The 19857-nt window shown below is 38.3% G+C and overlaps 1 protein-coding gene across 13 annotated transcripts in view; it reads right to left on the bottom strand.

Annotated features, from left to right (window-relative positions):
- The window catches only part of DGKI (diacylglycerol kinase iota), a 445403-nt gene that overhangs the window by 177568 nt on the left and 247978 nt on the right, over positions 1-19857 (bottom strand). For all 13 annotated transcript variants that reach the window (XM_032275881.1, XM_032275878.1, XM_032275879.1 and 10 more), the window contains 5 exons: positions 10629-10742; positions 9083-9220; positions 5722-5800; positions 1948-2003; positions 911-973 (listed from right to left, as the gene is read on the bottom strand). In XM_032275881.1, the coding sequence (XP_032131772.1) occupies positions 911-973; positions 1948-2003; positions 5722-5800; positions 9083-9220; positions 10629-10742 (450 nt within the window). The remainder of the gene's footprint in view (positions 1-910; positions 974-1947; positions 2004-5721; positions 5801-9082; positions 9221-10628; positions 10743-19857) is intronic.

The raw sequence follows: 19857 nt of genomic DNA, 5'->3' as shown, positions 1-19857 counted from the left end.
CCCTCCTCTGCCTCCTAAAGTGCTGGGATTATAGCCATAAGCCACCGCACCCGGCCCATCAAAATTATTCTTATTCTTTACTTATGCCATGATAAACTCAAGCATTGCTATATTCTCACCCCTTCTTCTCCATTCATATATGTTTTTCCTCTTCTTTCTCATTCTGTCATTTACTTATACAGCTATGTGCAACAAAGCCATGTGTGCTCCTTCTTTAACTTGGTTACTATAAGGAAACATTTAATGTCTTTCTTAATACCTGATTTTATTCTATTTTTGAATGTGTCACCTACAGAAAGATAAATTTCTCTCTCCCTTGCCCCCAAGCATTATATTTCCAAAACCTGATATAGATACCCAGGAAGAAACAGCACACAGAAAAATAATTCAACTAGTGGTGAGGAACCTTGACCAGGTGAAAGAGTGAGTCTCCATAAAACAATGAAATCAACACTTTGCTCTAACACAGAGACTCCTCAGACTATCCTGGAATAAAGATACTTGTTTGGAGAGTACTGATTTATTCTTCAAGATACAGCTAACATCATTTTTTTGATAAAGGTCTTCCTGACCCCACCGTAGCCAGTTATCACTTCTGCCTTTGTGCCACAACCATATTGTATACACAGTTGAATATTTATTTTATTGTTCTGAAGTGACTTATGTGACCTTCTTTACAACTGAACTGTGAGTTTCTTCAGAAGTAAAACTAGTCTTTTCATTTCTTTTCATCCTCAGCAACTAAGACAGTACCTGACATGTAATAAGTGTAGGTCGAATGCACTACACAAAATGATCTCTAAAGTTCCGTATAGTCCAGTGATTATGTATACGAAGTATTTCGGAGTTTACTTTTTGTGGCATTCATATTCATATTCAAATGAAATAAGTCAGCGTATTCAATACTTACGACAACTTTAACATGTTTGGATAGATCTCTAGAACTTCTCTGTAGGAAGTCAGAAAAAGCTGCCTATACCACAGGGAAATAAAGAAGAAGAAATTCGTAATTACGCGGTATACCAAATCCCTGCTTCCATATTCTAGATTCCAATGATTCCAAAGTATGCAAAAATTCTAAACCAGTTCTTTTTCTGCAGAATCCAAAGTAAAGCAGGGCAGTAGTTGTCAAATTGAAAATTTTCTCTTTGTTTCCAAGCTATAATTCACAGTTCCACTACAAAATTTAAGAGCACAGGATGAAGGTGAAAAAGTAGGCAATTCTGAGGGTCATTTGAAGGTTTATTTTGACTACCTTTTCTGACCAATCTACTTGTCCATTAAGTCCTGATACAGTCTTTCCACTAAGGTTTGCTTATTTGCTTTGACTTTCATATGGCATGACTTCCATAAACTATATATGCAGCTTCCAAGTGCCTTTTATTTAAACTTCCCCATCCAGTGGCATAAATTAAAACTGTACTTTACTGATATTTTGGATGGCATTTACTTCTATGATTGTGCCTGGGAAACAAAAGAAGGAAAAAGAAGGCACCACCTTTAATCTCATGTATGCTTCCATGAAAAACATAGCATGTTCTGCTCATTTCTTATCCAAATGTCAAAGTGCACTCCCTGGTGAAAACTACATTCTTAGCTAAGATTCTTCATACATCCTCAGTCTGCACAATTCCCCCATTTCTTACATTGGCTTTGATGTTTGTTTTTCACATCACTCTTTAAATAGCATCCTCTCTTGTGCAACATGAAGCCTCAGGGCTTGCTTAAAAGCTCAAGATGAGGAACACCAACTCTCTTTCTGACAACTAACTTAAGAAATACACCTCATTTTCATTCTTAAGCCCAGACATTAAACAGTAACCATATATAGACACATATAAATGAGATGTATATGTTAGTATTTCTAATGTAGTTTACAACTTTATTACTCACAATGAATTAGCACTAAGTAATATGTAGTGATTATAAAATAAAACGTATACCTACCCCTGCATAGAACATTTTATTTCGAAAACGACTGTTGAATTTCTCTGGATTTGCTTCTGTGAAAGAGGAAAGGTAGTTTTGTTATGGAAACCTCATTAAAGGTAGTGACTTAGATTAGCACTTCTATTTCCTCCCCAACTCCCTCCTATCCTACAGATCCAGTCGATGCCATGGTTTGGTTATTATCTTGCCCCCAGTTCCAGGCCAGTTAGTACAGTGGCCCCGTGCTACAGGGACAGTAAGCCCAGACTATAAATGCCTAGCTCCAAACTAGCATCATTGACATTAACTGGGAGCTTGTTAGAAATTCAAATAATTAGGCCCTAGCCAGACCTACTGAATCAGAACCACTCAGTGTGTAGTCTACACATCTGTGGAGGGGCTCAACTAGCTCTCCAGGTGATTCTCAAGCACATTAAGATTGAGGCACGCAGCCGGGTGTGGTGGCTCACACCTGTTATCCCAGCACTTTGGGAGGCCGAGATGGGCAGATCATGAGGTCAAGAGATCAAGACCATCCTGGCCAACATGGTGAAACCCCATCTCTATTAAAAATACAAAAATTAGCTGGGTGTGGTGGTGCGCACCTGTAGTCCCCGCTACTTAGGAGGCTGAGGCAAGAGAATCACTTGAACCCGGGAGGCAGAGGTTGCAGTGAACTGAGATCATACCACTGCACTCCAGCCTGACGACAGAGCAAGACTCTGTCTCAAACAAAACAAAAGACTGAAGCACTCTGGGTGCTCTGTAAAAACTGGAGGGTTTGCAGGATATTGGGCTGGGATAACAGGAAAATGAGGAGGGAAGTGGAGAAGTGATTATTTGACTTTCAGAGGGCATGACTTCCATAAACTAGGTATGCAGCTTCCAAATGTAATTAAACATGTTTTTGAGTTTGATTTGAGTTTGGAATAAAGTAGATATAAAAAATGGAATTAATGTCAGTTTAATTATTCCTTCTAAAAGAAATACAATATATTAGTTATGCTGAGAACTGTCCATTTGATGGGCTATATTTATATCTGTGCTAAAAATTCTTTCCACAGTTAAATTTTTAAAAATTCTTCTTTAATGAGATTTGTAGTATTTGCCCATTTTATGTAGATGTATTGGCATAACTCTCAACCTAAAAGTATTATATTTTCTTGGCTAATACCTCATAGATTCTACTATCCAAGCTTATGTTTTCATAATGGCTTTCACGAGCCTTTGCATTAGCCTCCAGGTATTTTATGGCAAATGATACATGAAGCCGCAAACAGTGCTTGTGGTGGAAAACAGTTTAATGTCTCGCTGTGAGTTTTCTTGGTTTGAGAACAGCTGCCCACTATCTACTGAGAAAATAAGTAAGCTTGCCACAATTAAAATTGTGGTGATGCTTATCCTGTTTTTCCTTCTACAGCTTAAGATTTCTTGACTAACTAGGTATAAATATGGGAAAAATAGAAATGAACAGAAACAGTAAAAAAAAAAAAAATAAAAAAAAAAAAAAAAAAAAAAACCTAGCCGCTTAATTACATATTTCATAGAGAAACATTTTTCAATTTAATGTAAAAAAAGCAGATTAACAGATACTGAAAAGTCCATACCTCTTGTCAAAGTGTATCAACAAAATCTGGTTTCAATATCTTATATTTATTTTTTTACCATCTCTATCTCACCTACATTATTATTACATCTATTATTACATCTATTATTCTTAATCAACATAGTTTTTCCCTTATCAGCCCTTCAGTGGCTGATTTTCCTCAAAGGCTCTGATTTAAGTGCAGGGAAAATGTTTACAATTCCATTTCAAACTGCATCAAAACACAATAAGCCTTGGCAAAAAACTATACAAAGATTAGTGCTTGACATCGTTTAAACAATTGTTTTATAGTCACCCACATATAAATGTACATGTTCATACACACAACAATTTGCTTATTCTACTCTAAAACAGTCCTACAGCTTAAAATAAAAGAAAAAAAATCACTTTCCCCAAAAGACTTTTCTTCTAAGCCTGGTCTTTCCATGTAAGGGTCTCTTCCAGCTCCCTTCTCACTCTGATGCATAGAAACTTCATCATAGTACAAGGAAGTGACTCATTAGAAAAACTTCTGGATTCGTTAGACTAAATATGAGCCTCACTTGAATGAGCTCATTGTTGGCCACGTACTCATTTAGACCTCTTTTCATGCCTATTTATGGAAATTTATGTATTAGTGATAACTGCGTTTCTTTACAAGTATTATTAAGAAGTTTTGTATGAGACAAAAAAAAGGGGTAAGAAATGAAGTTTAAAATCCCCCATTTACTTTCCAAATTAACTCTCCTTCAATATAGGAAGGATAACGGATCATAAATGGTGGTCCTAAGGTAGGTCCCTCTGAATACCTAATACCCAAGAACTGCCTAAGGCAGGGAGGGTGACAGTGGTAGTGTTTCTGACTCAGGGTATTTCAGGTCCTGATAGCAATTATCCTTTCTGGCTAATCCAAGAGGAATAGCAAACTATATGGCTTTCTCTTCAAACACTATCGTTCTTGCTTGGCAAAGAACTTGACCTTTACAGAGCCTGTCCTCTCAAAACCTTGTGAAACCAGAAAGGTCAAAGTCTACTAACATTGCTGAATCCAGTAAGGAACTTTAAAGATTTGTTCTTTGCTTGTATTTTATATCCTAGTGGTTTTTAATCCTGTAGCACCACTCTTGACTTCCAGCTCATAAGTGCATTATCAGAATCTTCACATGTTATTACCAGAATCTAAAAATGTGAATTCTAGCTTTTAGTACTCTGTTATTTCAAATGCTATGATTGAAAGCCACTTTCTTTCTTCCATAACCTGGAGGAAAAAATGTAAAATACTTCCTCATTTATGACTTTCATCTCACAAGTCTCTTACTAATCTACATCCTAGCATAGTTTTGGTTATATATAAATATATTCAGAAGGAACTGGGTACAGATATAGATACAGGCATAGACATAGATATATAGTATAGCTATATTAATAAGAAGAGAGTTGAGAGAGAGAGAGAAAGACAGAAAGAGAGATCAATTGGGAGTACAAAACATAAGTCAAAACCCTAAACTTTCTCAGTTCTAAATTGCATGGGAAAATGTTGATGAAATGTTTAATAGTATATTATTATTTCATCTTCTCTTTCAAAAATTGTTTTGTTCCCCTAATCTTAACTCCATCTCTTTTAGTATCTGAAATCACAACATGGTCTCATTCACACCTCTGTATCATCCAGTGGGAATCCCTAGTACCTTCCTAATTAATCCCATCACCATTACATCCTATTCTTTGAACCTAAACTACCTATAGCTCTTCTATTGTTCTAAGATGCCTGCTCTTTCTTTTATGCACACAGAGAGGACTTTTTGTTTTTGCTACCATATTTCAATGGCTCTGACTATGTAGTGTTACACTTTAATCATGTTTTGTGAAGCTAAAGAGTACCTTAGTGACTTCAGTAATGGTCTCTATCACTTCTTAGTAGTTTACTCACTTCAGAATTTTCAGTAGAACTTAAAGAATCCCAAGACCTGGAACACACATCTAGTCCTGTCCTTTACTATCTTTGAGACCCTGGACAACTAGGTCTCAGGGTCCCATTTGTAAGAAGTTCCTGTCCTGTCTAGCTCCCAGAGTCAACCTGAAGGTTAAAGTGAAACAACACTGAAGCCCACTGTAAACACATAAGTGATATACAAACAAAAGGGAACAAGCAAAACACCTGCTAGAAACTTCCTCCCTGGGAGATGGAAATGGGACGTTGTCCTCACCTCTGGATTCATGGAACTCCAGTGTGACGTGAGCATCAAATCCAAGGCTGAAGTAGTTATTGAAAACATTCAGAGGGAGCTGCAATGATAAACAAAGATAGAAGCAAAACTGTGTGTGGCCAGGCAGAAAGAGAAGAATAAAACCCAAAGCCAGACCCTTAGCTCTGAAGAAGTCCCTAGGAGACAGATCAGCCATGACTTCAAGTAGAGGGTGCTTATGTAGAGAGAACAGGAAATTATTGGATTAATCATTAGTGAAAGCTAAAATCAAGTAATTTTCTCAAGAATTATAAACAGGATAAGAAATAAGAGCTATAAACACAAATTATTAAATAAGGACCATTCTCATAGATGCTGTAGTAATAGGAATTTGTTAAGCTGAGGGATATATGTTTGCAATAGTTACAAAGAATAGTTCACTAAGCAAACTTAGAAAGTAAATTCAATTGTAAGGATAATGTCTAATGAACTTAGTCAGTGGATGCATATTTTTCCAAGAATTTATATTCAACAAACCAATATTGTAATGTAAAATGAATATTTAACTTGTTTCCCTATTTTCCCTCTCTATGCACACATACACTGACTTTTTTTTTTTTTAATTACAAAAGTCATATAAAAAAATAGGGCAATGGGACCCAGTTGGTTATTGCTGGCCTAGTGGAGAAAAACAACAACCAAAATACATATTAGTATTATTCAAGTTCTCATTTCATCTATAAACCCTTACGTCTTTACTATGACCATTCTGAAAACACAGACACACAGATGCACATGTAAGCTTTAATTTTTTTCTTCCTAGAGTCCTTTGGGTCTCTGGCTGTTACCGCTGCAAGCTGAGTGAAAAGAACTCTGCAGCCTCAAATCCGGCATTAAAACTGCAAAACTAATGTGATTTTAAGCTTCAGTTCAATGTTAGAACAATTAGGAAAGCATGTGGAAAATGTGAGAATGGGAATGGCTGGTTCTTCCCCTTTTCCTTCTGCAACTCAAGTGTCAGGTAAATGTTAAAGTAAATAAAGACAGGAAATGTTTGCAGCTAATTATCCGGTTTGTGTCCCAAATTGAACTGTACCTGTCTTCTCTGAAAGATAAGTGTTTTAACCCTCAAGATTTTACCAGTAAGTTTTTTACAGTGTTTCATATGCCCCTTGATCAGCAAGATTTTCTGTTTCACTAGAGGGAGAACTTTCTTTCATTGAGGGAAAAAAAAAATGAAAAAATGAGATAAGAGAGAGAGCAAGAGAGATATAAACGCAGAAAAAAGAAAATTGGATTGGCGTGGTCTCTGAGGGAAGTAAGGAATGGCCCCACCTGGAAGCTATGAATTCAAAGCCTATATAATGATTCAGAGTCCAAGTGAGCCCTTAGAAATGGTCTCAACTAAATGAAGAACAGGAAGAGAAACTAAACACATAGAACAATGCCAAAATCATGTCTTACTCTTCAGCCTTCTTATTTGAGACTATCCAGTTCCTGCACTTAAACAAAATCCCATCTCTTAGTAATGACAGCATGGGTTGGTGATCCTGCCAAAAGCAGAGACGTGTTCATCTCCTCTACCATTTATGTTCTTTTGGCCACAATTCTAACTCATGTCTTAACATCTACTGATCGCTAAGAAGAACATCTGGTCATCATCACCTAAATCATATCCCAAAGTAGTCTGTTTTTAAGTTATTTATATTTTCCAGGAAAACTTGCCCCGGTTTCCCATACATCTCTTTAAAAATCCATTTTAAAAATCCCATTAATTATATGGATTTGTGTTACCTGGCTACGCCCAGAAGTCTTTCCATTTCTTAAGCTGTTGGGAAGAGAATTAAATATGGATTTCTATTGCACATCTAACCATTCCATGCTCAGTAGGAAAAGGAATTTAAAATATCCACATAGTACTCTTCTTTGTACTTTAGCTGTTTTCTATCCAATTTCTATAAGTCAAATCCATTATAAAAAAGTATCACATCTAAAGACGATACTTGTTGTTTAAACAACATTGTGACATTTAACTTGAATTCAGCTGAGCAATCATGATATCTACTGTAAATCTTATTAACTTCAGGGTCATAGTTTAGGTGAAGAAATGATAAAGATTGAGTAAAACATGTTTTAATCTGATTTAGCCAAGTAAGAAACTTGAACATCTATTAAACTATAATATATATAATTAAATTGCTCAGGATCATGATGCTGATAAATAAATGGGTGTCGGTTTGATCTAAATCTAAAATGATATGGGGTTTAATCTATTATATGCTTGAAACATCCATGAAATCTTAGCTTCAATAAATGGCATGGTTCACTACCATAGGGATACTGTTTGAAGTACAGATGCCTGGTCCTTAAATTGCATTTATGTAATCAGAATCTCTGAGGACTGGGCCTTGCAATCTGCACTTTAACAAACACACCTGGAGATTCTTACGCATGCAGAGTTTGAAAATGCAATCACAGAAAGAAGGTGGAAAGTAATAGAAGGGAAGTGACTACTCAGCAGCCTACCAAATTTATCTGAAATTGAGGCCATAACTTAGAACCAAAGGATCAACTGAAGATTGACAGTACTAATTACAACTATTAATATATCATGCTTTGCTTTTCAGCTGAAATAAAAGCTCAGTCACTGAAAGAAAACACGAAGTCTGGACATAAAGATGGCAACGATAAACAATGGGGACCACTAGAGTGGGAAGGGAAGGACAGGGGCAAGGATTGAAAACCTTTGGTTACTATGCTCACTATCTGGGTGATGGGATCAGTCATATCCCAAACCTCAGAATCATGTAATATATCCATGAAACAAACTTGCACATGCGCAGCTTCAATCTAAAATAAAAGTAAAAATTATTTTTTAAATAACATGAAGTCAAACACATTCATTTAGGTATCTTCAAGTCCCACCCAAATGGTAAAATTGGCATAGTTAATACCTCCTAAACATAAGATATATTTTATATCCGGCTAGAAATCTCAGGAGGTTCTATTTCTACTGAAAGAACAACTGCCCAATGCTTCCAAATATACATATTTTTTCATCTTATCACAGGTTATTTGCTATTAACACAAATGATTAAAACTGAATACATGCCTTTCTAGTGTAGAAGTTGAAGACAGAGAAGAGTTCCCTGAGCTCTGGAAGCAGGTATGAAATCTAGATCTTTAGAGGTCCATGGGGCAGAATCGTCAGGTGGTATTACCACCACCTAATGGTTGATGGCACTAGTAGACATCAACTCAAACACTATCACATTATCTCATAGGAATTCATCAGCACATGACTCTCCAGCCAGGAATTTATTTCCTGTAACTCAGGCAGATGCTCCAGGGTTCCTTCTTGCAGAACAAAAAACTCTCTAACCTTACATACGCCATCTTCAAGTTCTTCTGGAGGCAAGTCAGGATTTCTTTCCACGTGGAGGTTCCAGCGATCTAGCTGTACAATTGTCCCGTCTTCCACTTGGCATAAGATCTTGGAAACAGGTTCATCAGTGTAGCCCTGAGGAATCAGAGAACATATTCATTGCCGTCTGAAGAGGAGGACAGTAAAGCCAATGCTATTTTATGCAAGGAAGTGCCCTGCTGCTATATTCTTTTAATTTGTAATTAGCAAGGCTTGGAGAGCAAATTATTTACCTTGAGGTACTTAGAATTTGAGACAATACTGTGAGTAAGGTACATAGAAACACTAGCTCTGGCTGATTTGAGCTGAGGAATATTTTTTGTCAGCAGTAAGAACCAATAGTCATGGGTACACATTAAGGGCCATAAGGGAGGCTGGATGGCTGCTTTTATCAGAGTGAAAAATAGGACTCCCCACTACTCTCACCAGAGGAGCCTGGAGGAAACACAGAACAAATGTGTTTGGAGAGGCAGGGAAAGAATCAAGGAGGGATGGGATTGACAGTGCTGTTCTATTAACATTCCCTCGCAATCACCTCTCCCTGACCTCCTTAGAGGACACCATTCTTCCCATGACCTAAGGCAAGACTTGCTGAGGAATGGCCCTGTTAGGGAGCTACTTATTCCTCGAGGATCCATTACTGACAGCATGATAGACTGTCCTCAATAGGATACTGAAGGCACTGATTTGGATGGTAGAAGTTAACACTGATAATAACCTTAGTTGTCCCATGTAAATATATTTTTTATTTCTACACTGCCTACTTTAAAAAAAAAAAGACCTGTGGAATGTTAATTTGTCCAAGGGTCAACTAATATCTGCTAAACATCTGAATATAATTTTCACAGAGTCAATCCCAGATAATGCTCTCATATGAGCAGATAAAAAGTGGGTGGGGCTGTATATGTGTATGTATATTACACAATGCATCTATATATATTGTGCCTCCTTATTATCTTAGTACTATAAAATACATAAGTAAATAAATGGCTGGTTAGTGACAACAGAACAATTTCCCCCAAGCTTGCCTGAAGCTGTCTTCATTGTGGAAAGGGCAGATAAGTATGTATACAGCCAAAGTGATACTAATTAAAAAAAAAAAAAGTTATAACTGTCCCAAATGAGGCATCTAAAGTTGAGCCAGATTTGCTATCCTAGCTGGGGCTGAGAGTCTGGATTAACGGAAGTCTGTATGATCCTTTCACATGCAGACTTAAGGCCAAACTCACCCACTGTCTTTTGGTGGATACCTCAAAAAGCTTCAAGCCTGTGTACTAATCACTCTATTTGTCTCACACTAAGCTTTCTTTTCCATTCTAGCTGATTATAAGTTCAAACTAAAGAAGCCACCAGATCAAATAGGGGTTCAAGGACACTTTGATTCTCAGCTCTAACTTATCCTTGGACAGCAGCAGCAGTACACCCATTTCCATTAGAACATCGGTGGATATGAAATTCGGTTTGTTGCTGGATGATATGCGCAGCCCCTGAGAACAGTTCTTACCCCTCCCCAGTTGAGAGTTCGAGCCAGGTCATTCCCGGTCCCCAGAGGAAGGACCCCCACAGGAGGCTGAGGGCTCAGCTGTAGTTCATCCAGGATGGAAAGGATCCAGCCAACCTACAGGCATATCGGGGGCCAGAAGAGATATAAGAAAGATAAATAAGTTACAAAGAAAACAATTGGAGAAACAGAGGCTTTCAAGAACTAAACAGAATGGTTTTATTTTTCTTTAAAACATATATGTTTTAATTCAGTCAGTAGGGAACAGAAAGACCACTTATCAAAGGCAGTTTCAAAATAAAGGAAAAAGAACCATTTTGCACATGCTCTACCATACAAGTAAAACAAAACCCATTCATTTGTGTGTTTAACTAGAAACACACTTGTAAATTTCTTAGAGTTTAAGGCTTTGGTAGTATGACAGGGCACAGGAGGGAATATAAGACTCAGAATCAGACTGAATTTCAGTTCTGACTCACACTGGCTGCATAACCTTGATTAAATTATTTGACCTCACTGAGACTCATTTACTTGATTTTTCAAAGGGGGGATAATAATACGTACCTCACATGATTGTTTACTAATTAAACTAAAATGTACATAAAGCACTTAACACGGTACATGGCCCATGTAAGTACTTATTAAATGGTTGCTCTCTATAGTATCATCTTGGAAATTCATAGTGCTTTCCTAAATATCCCTCTATTTTCCTTAATGAAACATTAAGAAAACATAATTATAGACAGACTCAGTTCCCATGATAAGTTTAGGCAGGAAATTGATACTTACATACTAGAGTCTTATTCCTGTTTAATCTTTTTCTAAGATAAATAATACTTTGGGTTTAGTCTTATAGCTAATTAGAAAAATTGACCAAAAGTTGGAAATGGCAAAAAGAAATCTGAATGTCCTTATAATGTCATACTCAAATAGTGTTTCACAGGCGTATCTAAGGATTTTTAAACTGTAGGTTAACATAGATTTCTGTCCTGTAGAGAGACTAATGTCAAGAAGAAATTATTGCTTTAAAGGTTATAGTTTTTATTCTCTCATAGGACATTATCACTTTTGTCTCAAATTTAGAAAAATTATTTTGATATGAAGTACGTAAATCTTTTCCTCTAGTTCTGATAAATCAGCTTTACTATCTTGCAGGTTCCCTCATTAAAGAGCTAAGCAAATTTTTTGACACGTATTCATTCTATATTTGTATGAGTCATGCTTCTTGAAAACACTACAGCATTCATTAATTGAAGACTACTTCATGTAAAACCCAGAACTAAGCCACTGAAATAAAGAGATAAATGAGCTAGGCTATGACAGATAAGGCAGAAAAGTTGCTCTCAGAGTTCACAGTAACACAAAGACGGACATACTGATGCCTTGTTATGCGCCATGCCTGAGGAAAGTCCTTTAATGAATTATTAAACTTTAAAATATTATCTGTAAGATAGATATTAATGTAATTTTCATTTCCATCTTATAGCTAAGGAAACAGAGAATTGGAAGGGTAAGTGATCTCATTAGTATCACATGGCTGACACGGTAGAGATGGCATTCCAAAAATAGGAGCACCTAACCCCAGTGGCCAACCCCTTAACTGCTGAGTTGTAGGGAGCCTTTACATAAAGAACTCAGCCCCCTGCTGGATATGGCCAGACCCTCCTGGAAGCAGTGGCATGTGATTTTTGGAATCTGTGGAGATGAGGAAACCTTAAATACTGCTTAATCGAATTCAGTGAGCTTGCAAATTGATAAACTGAGGTGCAAAAAAATCATGTAATTTTCTCAAGACTAAATGATTGGAAGTGTCAGAGTCAAGGCAATGTTGGTTCTTCTGACTTCCATCTAAAATTCTTTCTCCTCCACAAAGATGACTTTCCAGGATGTAAAACTTGCTTGTCTACCAATTACGTCTAACATTGTGTTTACCTTCTAAAAAGGCACATCACACAGTTCACCCAACATGATAACTAAAAACCCAGACTTATAAATGTCAAAAATCTGTCCATTTCCCTAACCTGGGGAACTTACTCCTAGATGGAGCCTTAGATTCTAACCCAGAGCTTCTTTAGCCTCTTCTTTTATGTGCAATACCAACAAAGCTTGCTACTGAAGTCAAAACAGAAAAGCCTGATACTAAATTAGTTCTGATGTTTGTGTTTGACATTGCTTCCGTGCTGCTAAAAGCACAAATTAAACACAGTAAAAGTAGATTGCTCTAATAAACTGCAAGAAGGGGTCTTAAAGGCCATAAAAAGGACATAAACACTCAGAAAAAAAGCCCAACCATCTGGGATCACCAACTACAGACACAACAGCCCTGAATACAGCCAGACACACAGACCCACAAAAGAACATAGCAGAAATCCAATTCACCACCCCATCCAAAGAAAGAAGAAGCCATTCTCAAAAACTCCTCTAAGAGATGATCATTTAACCTCTCCTTTATGATTTGTACTCACAAGGCAGCCCATTTTCTTTCAGGTAAATTTAAATTAGACATTTTTTCTTATGCTTGCTTGAAATAGGTCTTTCTTTTCTGGGTAAAGAAAATGCTATGATTTTACACTTTCAATATCCTATTTCACTCAGACACACCAATGATAGAAAAGGAAAAAAAAAAAGAAAGAAAGACATAGCTTCATGGGCCAGAAATAAATACAAAGTGGCAGAACTGGGGTAAAGGCTTGCATCAGCTTGGCTCCTGGTCTTGCAGATAGCAGAGGAAGCTGGGATTTTGGCTTTTGCCTGAAAAATGGGAAAATAAAAGTGCGTCCCCTACCAACCGGCAGCTGTCCTGGAGTGAGGCTGCCTCTTAGTGGGGAGGAAGAGAGGAAGGCAGAATGTGAAAACCAGTCTGAGGTTATGACCCACAGAAAGGTGAGACCCGCTAGGGCTAAAAGCAGCCCAGAAAGCCTCACTCTGATAAGTGCTTGACCTGACTTCCTACAAGCCCACTGACACACCCCTGTCATCTCCCCAGGATGGAGCCATAGGAATCTATGAAAAACCCAGCTCTCGTCTGAAAGTTCTGCAAACATTCAATGTTACTAGAAACCGAAGTGATACAGAGAAAAGTAAAAATCAAATAAAACAACTTTCTGTGAAGATGAGCTAGCAAAGAAACAATGCCGCATCGCAAGAGGGATGCTAATACCAAAATGGATGGAACATTAGGGGGTTAATTCACTGCCCATGGAACGCAAACTATTTCCAAATGACTTTGAAGTACGTGACATGCCCCACAACTTCTATGAATCCATGCTGTGGTTTCTTGGGAGCTTTTTAGTTTTTTTGTTGTTTTTTGGGTTTTTTTGGTTTTGGGTTTTGTTTTGAGACAGAGTCTCACTCTGTTGCCCAGTCTGGAGTGGCACAATCTCAGCTCACTGCAGTCTCTGCCTCCTGGGCTCAAGTGATTCTCCAGCCTCAGCCCCTGCAAACAGCTGAGACTACAGGTGCAAATCACCACACCTGGCGAATTTTTTGTAGAGACAGGGGGTTTTGCCGTGTTGCCCAGGCTGGTCTCAAACTTCTGAGCTGAAAGTGATCCGTCCGCCAAAGTGCTGGGATTACAGGCATGATCCACCACGCCCAGCCGATGCTGTGTCTTCTAACAGCCCTCATTCAGATCTTCCAGGCTACGTTCCTATTTGTTTTCTCAGAGAAGATTGTCAGGAGTTTTCGTGATACTGAGCTATGATTCCTCACAAAGGCAGAGCCCACAGGGCCCTTGGATTCCTCACCATCTCTTCTCCTTTTACCCTTGGTCTCTGCAGAACAGGACAAGTACAGAGGGTGTGAATGTAAAGGTGCTTCCCCTGTCATCAACCAATTCGCTTTATGAACTGGATAAATAGATCGTCTCCTTTCTTCTGTAGCCAAATGATCAAATATGTCATTGTCTCCTAAAGACAAGCAGAAAATCTTGCATTTCATCATTCCACCACTTTTGGAGTCATCAAAGGCCTCCTGCCTTTCACAGAACAGATTTTGTTTTGTCTTGAAATTCTCCCACAGACAACCAACATTAGGCTAATAGTTCTCTGATGGAGGTGGGTCTATATCACTCCTCCATAGCTCCTGAATAGTTTTTCTCAGCCAGCAGCTCTATCAGCACTCCCCAACAGCCAGTGTCCCCAGAAGACAGCACAGTGCAGAAGTGTGGGGCACCAAGAGAGCGGCAGGGACCTCAGCTCCACCACACACTGGCTGGTTGAGTTTAGGCAAGTCACTTAATCTCTCTAAGCTCCCTTCACTTCTGTAAAGCTAAAGTAATAATAATGCCTCTCTCTCAGAGTTGTTTCATCAACACGTGTAGACATTGCTTAGCGAGGGCCTGACAAACAGCAAATGCTAAACTAACGTTAGCTACTATGACTCAGCTAGATTTTTCTTCCTCTTTTCTCACTTCATCCATAAAGGCCCAGTTTCCTAAAAGCAAAATGTCCTCTTCCCATTTGTCCACTTAAAATTGGGCCCGGAGATTGCAAATCAGTCCCACCTTTGGCCATCAAATCAGGAAGGCTTTCTTTTGCAGACTCTAAAGAACAAACAGTAAAAGCCAAGCTGCCCTGCAATAAAAATGGTCTATAAAATGCAAAATGGAAACAAATACACACTTACAGCAGCAGGAGAAATAAAAAAGTCTTGGGAAATACTCTGTCTTTGTCCTTAGAGAAAAACTTAATAAAAGATCCTAAAGCTATTTCTGGAAGCTCTCTCTTTGCAGCAATCCAGAACCTGTTTCTGCCTGAAGCCCAGACTGCACACTGAAAGGTTCTACAGGCAGGAACTCTGCCAGGGCTTTAGTATTTTCCCAAATCATCTCCACAAGCTCACCTTGCACCCTTTCAATTAAACTATTTACTTAATTTTAACATATCGCACTTAGTATGTTTTCGGCCAGCACTGAAGAAAGTTATCCTGATTGGGCGTAATCATCTTCCAGTTTGCAGAGTCCTTTCCTTCCTTCTTAGGAAAAGCAGGGCTGACAGCTTGAGAACACCAGGTTCTCCGCTTTGTCCCTGAGCAGCCAGGCACAGCAGCAGCTGGCCAATGCTGCCACCATCTGTCCGTTTTTAGCATTCGTTGTCACTGAATGTTTACCAAGCGCATCTTGAGCAATATTTTCATTCTGCAGTATACTAACATGAGAGGTGGCTGGGGGGAGGAGATGACAGCGAATTGATATTTTCTTCCAACAGAGCAGATGCACATTGCACTGCCTTGTCGTATATGCAGGCCAAAAAGCGAAGGACACTCACATTTGGAAATCAAAGGAAAACAAGAGTAGTGTTGCTGAACTCTGAAAGAAAATGACCACACAGTATTGGATGACTAGGGGACCCTTTTGAATATGCACGATGATTCTTCCTTTTTTTAAATGTATGTTTGTACTTAATAAAGCCAACATGTGTTAAAAGAAATGTGTTTAAAATTTTAAAAATCCAGATAAAAGTCAAAGTATGACCTTTTCTTTAAATGTAGAATCCACACCAAGGGTACACTGTGTGCTTACTCATGAGAGAGGATGAACTATAATTAGGCTGAGGCTGAATGGGGAAAGGGGCTTAGGATGACATGATTGTCCATATTGATTAAAGGAAAAATAATACTTTCTTCTTTGCATTGGCTGTGGTGAGTCAGGGCATGGGGGTGCCTACCATTTGGGTTGTCTTCATCTAGGGAAGCCATTAGAACAAGAAATAAGCATGAAGTGGGTGGCTGAAGTCAATTTAATTTCAGGCCTTTGGAAAGAATTAAAATAAAGCCAGGCTTGCAAATCCAGCCAAATTCATCAAAGTCAGAAGCCAGATAGGTTGGGACCACAGGTTACACCTTAAGGAGCCATAATGAGTGTATGTGAGCCTCAGGGGATCAGTTTGTGTGCTCTTCAATACTTCTGCACGGTGACACTCACCGGGAGTTGGATAGGTGTCAACGTGGCCAAGGAAGTGAGAAAACACAAATTTACCACATGACCAAAGACAGGCTGTTTCTCATTTATAAACATGAAGGTTTCAGATCATTCTTGGGTTAGCTGAATTTTATTGCAGCCAAGAGATCAAAAAATGGGATCAGACCACCTGACAGCTGCAACTATGTGACAACCTCCGAACTGTGCAAGCCAGTAACAAAGAGACTACACCTGTAGCCACTGGCCACATGTGGTGACCCAGCACTTGAATATAAACAATCAAAATTAGATGTACTCTAAGCATAAAATATATGCTGGATTTTGAAGACTATACAAATAGAGCATAAGCTATCTTAACAATGCTTATAAATTAACACATATAGAAATGATACTATTTTAGATAAATAAAATATATTATAAATTTCACCTTTTTTTGTTTAAAGTACCTTCTAGGAAATTCAAAATCGTACAAATATGGCTTGGCTTAAAGTTCTTTTGAATAATAGTCTATATTATTATAATGCTACAGCTGTTAGAACCTTAGAGATCTGAATGCATTTCTTCGTAGGTTTAGAAAGTCTCAAAAGAGGCTAAGGAACCTGCCAAAGTCACAGAAATAGGGGCGGAACCACCTCTCTCACCTTCACTTCCAAGTGCAAGTGCATTATTGGGGAATGTATCCCTCTGCGTCATTGTATTTTTCGTTTTTGTTTTGTTTTGTTTTTTGTTTTTGTTTGTTTTTGAGACAGTCTCACTGTGTCATCCAGGTTGCAACCTCCAACTCCTGGGTTCAAGAGATTCTCCTGTCTCAACCTCCCGAGTAGCTGGGATTACCAGCGTGCACCACATGCCTGGCTAATTTTTTGCATTTTTAATAGAGATGGGGTTTCACCAGGTTGACCAAGCTGGTCTCAAAGTCCTGACCTCAAGTGATGTGCTCACCTCAGCCTCCCGAAGTGCTGGGATTATGGGCATAAGCCACCACACCTGGCCTATCCTTGCTTTTTTTATATTTTTTATCTTTTTTTTGAGACAGAGTCTCACTCTGTCCCTGGGCTGGAATGCAGAGGCGTGATCTCAGCTCACTGCAACCTCCTTGAACCAGGGTTCAAGCGACTCTCCTGCCTCAGCCCCTTAAGTAGCTGGGACTATAGGCACTCACCACCACGCCCAGCTAATTTTTGTATTTTTAGTAAAGACGAAGTTTCACCATGTTGGCCAGGATGGTCTTGATCTCTTGACCTTGTGATCCGCCTGCCTTGGCCTCCCAAAGTGCTGGGATTATAGGGATGAGTCACCACACCTGGTCTTTCCTTGTATTTTTTAAATAATATACTTAGTAGCTAATATTGAAGCCTAAGTACTTTTTTCCAAAGTAGTGCAAACTTTCTATACCTTAAATAATACTTTGTACACTTAATCTAATATGGTTAGGGGTAATATAGGCTCATCCTAGTCAATCAAAAATATTCCATTTCTGATTTCTCCCCGGGCTGTGTCACTTTACTGGTGCATTCTGACAGCTTCTACAGTGATAGATATGCTCACTAACTAAAGGCTGGATACTTTATGTCAGATATATGCCTGAATTCAGAATTATGCTCCACTTGCCTAAAGCCAGCAGTTTTCTTCATGAATTCATCAGGCCGTTTCCTCTATATAAACTCTGCCTCTACCTACAATTAAAAGTTTCATTTTCTAAACTAACAAAACAAAACAAAAAAATCAATCACATGCCCTGATAAACATTTCATAAACCTCATGTTTTTCACAAAACATCTTACTTTAACAAGGTAAATTAAATAAAACTTTGGTTTACATAAGGTACAAGATAAGCCAAGTTTTGATTCTGAGTACTTTAACTACAGATGCTACCATTGATAAAAATGATTAAGAGTATGCACCAACTCTAGGGCAAGTATACTCCCATCATTTTAGGCATGCGAAATGCAAGTGGTCATGGGATACCCAAGTATAAATGACTAGTACATTTGTGAGTTACATCAAAGGAGGTAAAAACTGAAGTTAAAACATAATGTTCCTAAGAGGAAAAAGTACCTACCACATTTAAAAAAAAATAGCCTTGTGGAATACTTATAAATTATGGTATCCTTAATGAAGAAATGCTTGAAAAGACTGGATACGAAATGTAGGGGAAGTAGGTAGTCTACGTGTCAGGAGGCTGACAGTGGCAGCGGGGAGATCACAGGCATTCAAAACTGTAATTAGATCTAGCCATAAGGAATTTATTAAGATGGTACCAACTTTCACTTACTCATCATCTGGGTTTTGTCTCAAATACTCTATTGAAACTACTTTCTTGAAACTCCATATTCAGTGGTAGCTTTTCAATCTCTCCTTAAAAATGTTACCACTGCCACTTGCTTGAAACTCCATTTTTGGTTTATTTACTTGACAGAACAGACTGGTGGTTGTCCTATTCTTCTATTTTTTCGTTTGTTTTCCTTTTGGACTTTGGCTCAGACCCCACAATTATATGCTTCACAGTGTGTGGACTTGTCTGTCTTCCCTCTTTGTCCTTTATTCATTGGAATCCCATGCTTTCAAACATTCATCTAACTGCAGAGAATATTTCAAGACTACATGACCTAGCACATGCTTTCTCCACCTATCTGCTGACTAAAGAAAAGGAAGAAGAAAGGAGAGAGAATGAGGGAGGGAGAGGTGGAATGGGAGGTTCCATGAAGAAGGGAAGACCTGGGAGGTGGAGCAACCAATGCTCCAAGATCTGGGGATCCAAGATTTGGGGATGTTATGCATAGCCTATGTGGATTTAAGATAAAGGAAGGATGACATCCTCAACTTACCTGTTTTTGTCACTGAGGTTTAGAAAAGGAGAAAAGATGTGAGCGCGATGCTGAAGTTATATGAGAAGGCAAGTAGATGGTAAAATAAGGAATATAACTACGGGTATGGTAAGGAGTCACAATGAGTTTATTCTTTGTGGGACCAATAAAAATCATGGTTCTATTTCATTGCCTTTATTGGTATATAATGTGTATCCAATCCTATATTAAGTGTGTATGTGCTAAGAGAGAAAATATCTTACTGTTACCTTTGAGGATAAAACATTCTAATTAGGAAAATTCGAGAGAAGCTAAAGAGAGTTCATAATACAGTCATAGATCCTATGAGATCAGACTCCAAATCCAGAAGGAAAAGAACCAGACAACACAATATAAATATCACAATTCTCAATCCTTTGCTTTGCTAAACATATCACTGTAAGTAGAGGCCAAATGGAGAAAACAGATGAGGTATAATAAACAGGAGAAAATATATCCATGATAT

The sequence above is a fragment of the Sapajus apella genome, unplaced genomic scaffold (assembly GCF_009761245.1).
Source record: "Sapajus apella isolate SASKATOON/1434 unplaced genomic scaffold, GSC_monkey_1.0 scaffold7, whole genome shotgun sequence".
In the NCBI taxonomy this organism is placed as follows: domain Eukaryota; kingdom Metazoa; phylum Chordata; class Mammalia; order Primates; family Cebidae; genus Sapajus; species Sapajus apella.
This window is presented reverse-complemented; position numbering and strand designations above follow the sequence as displayed.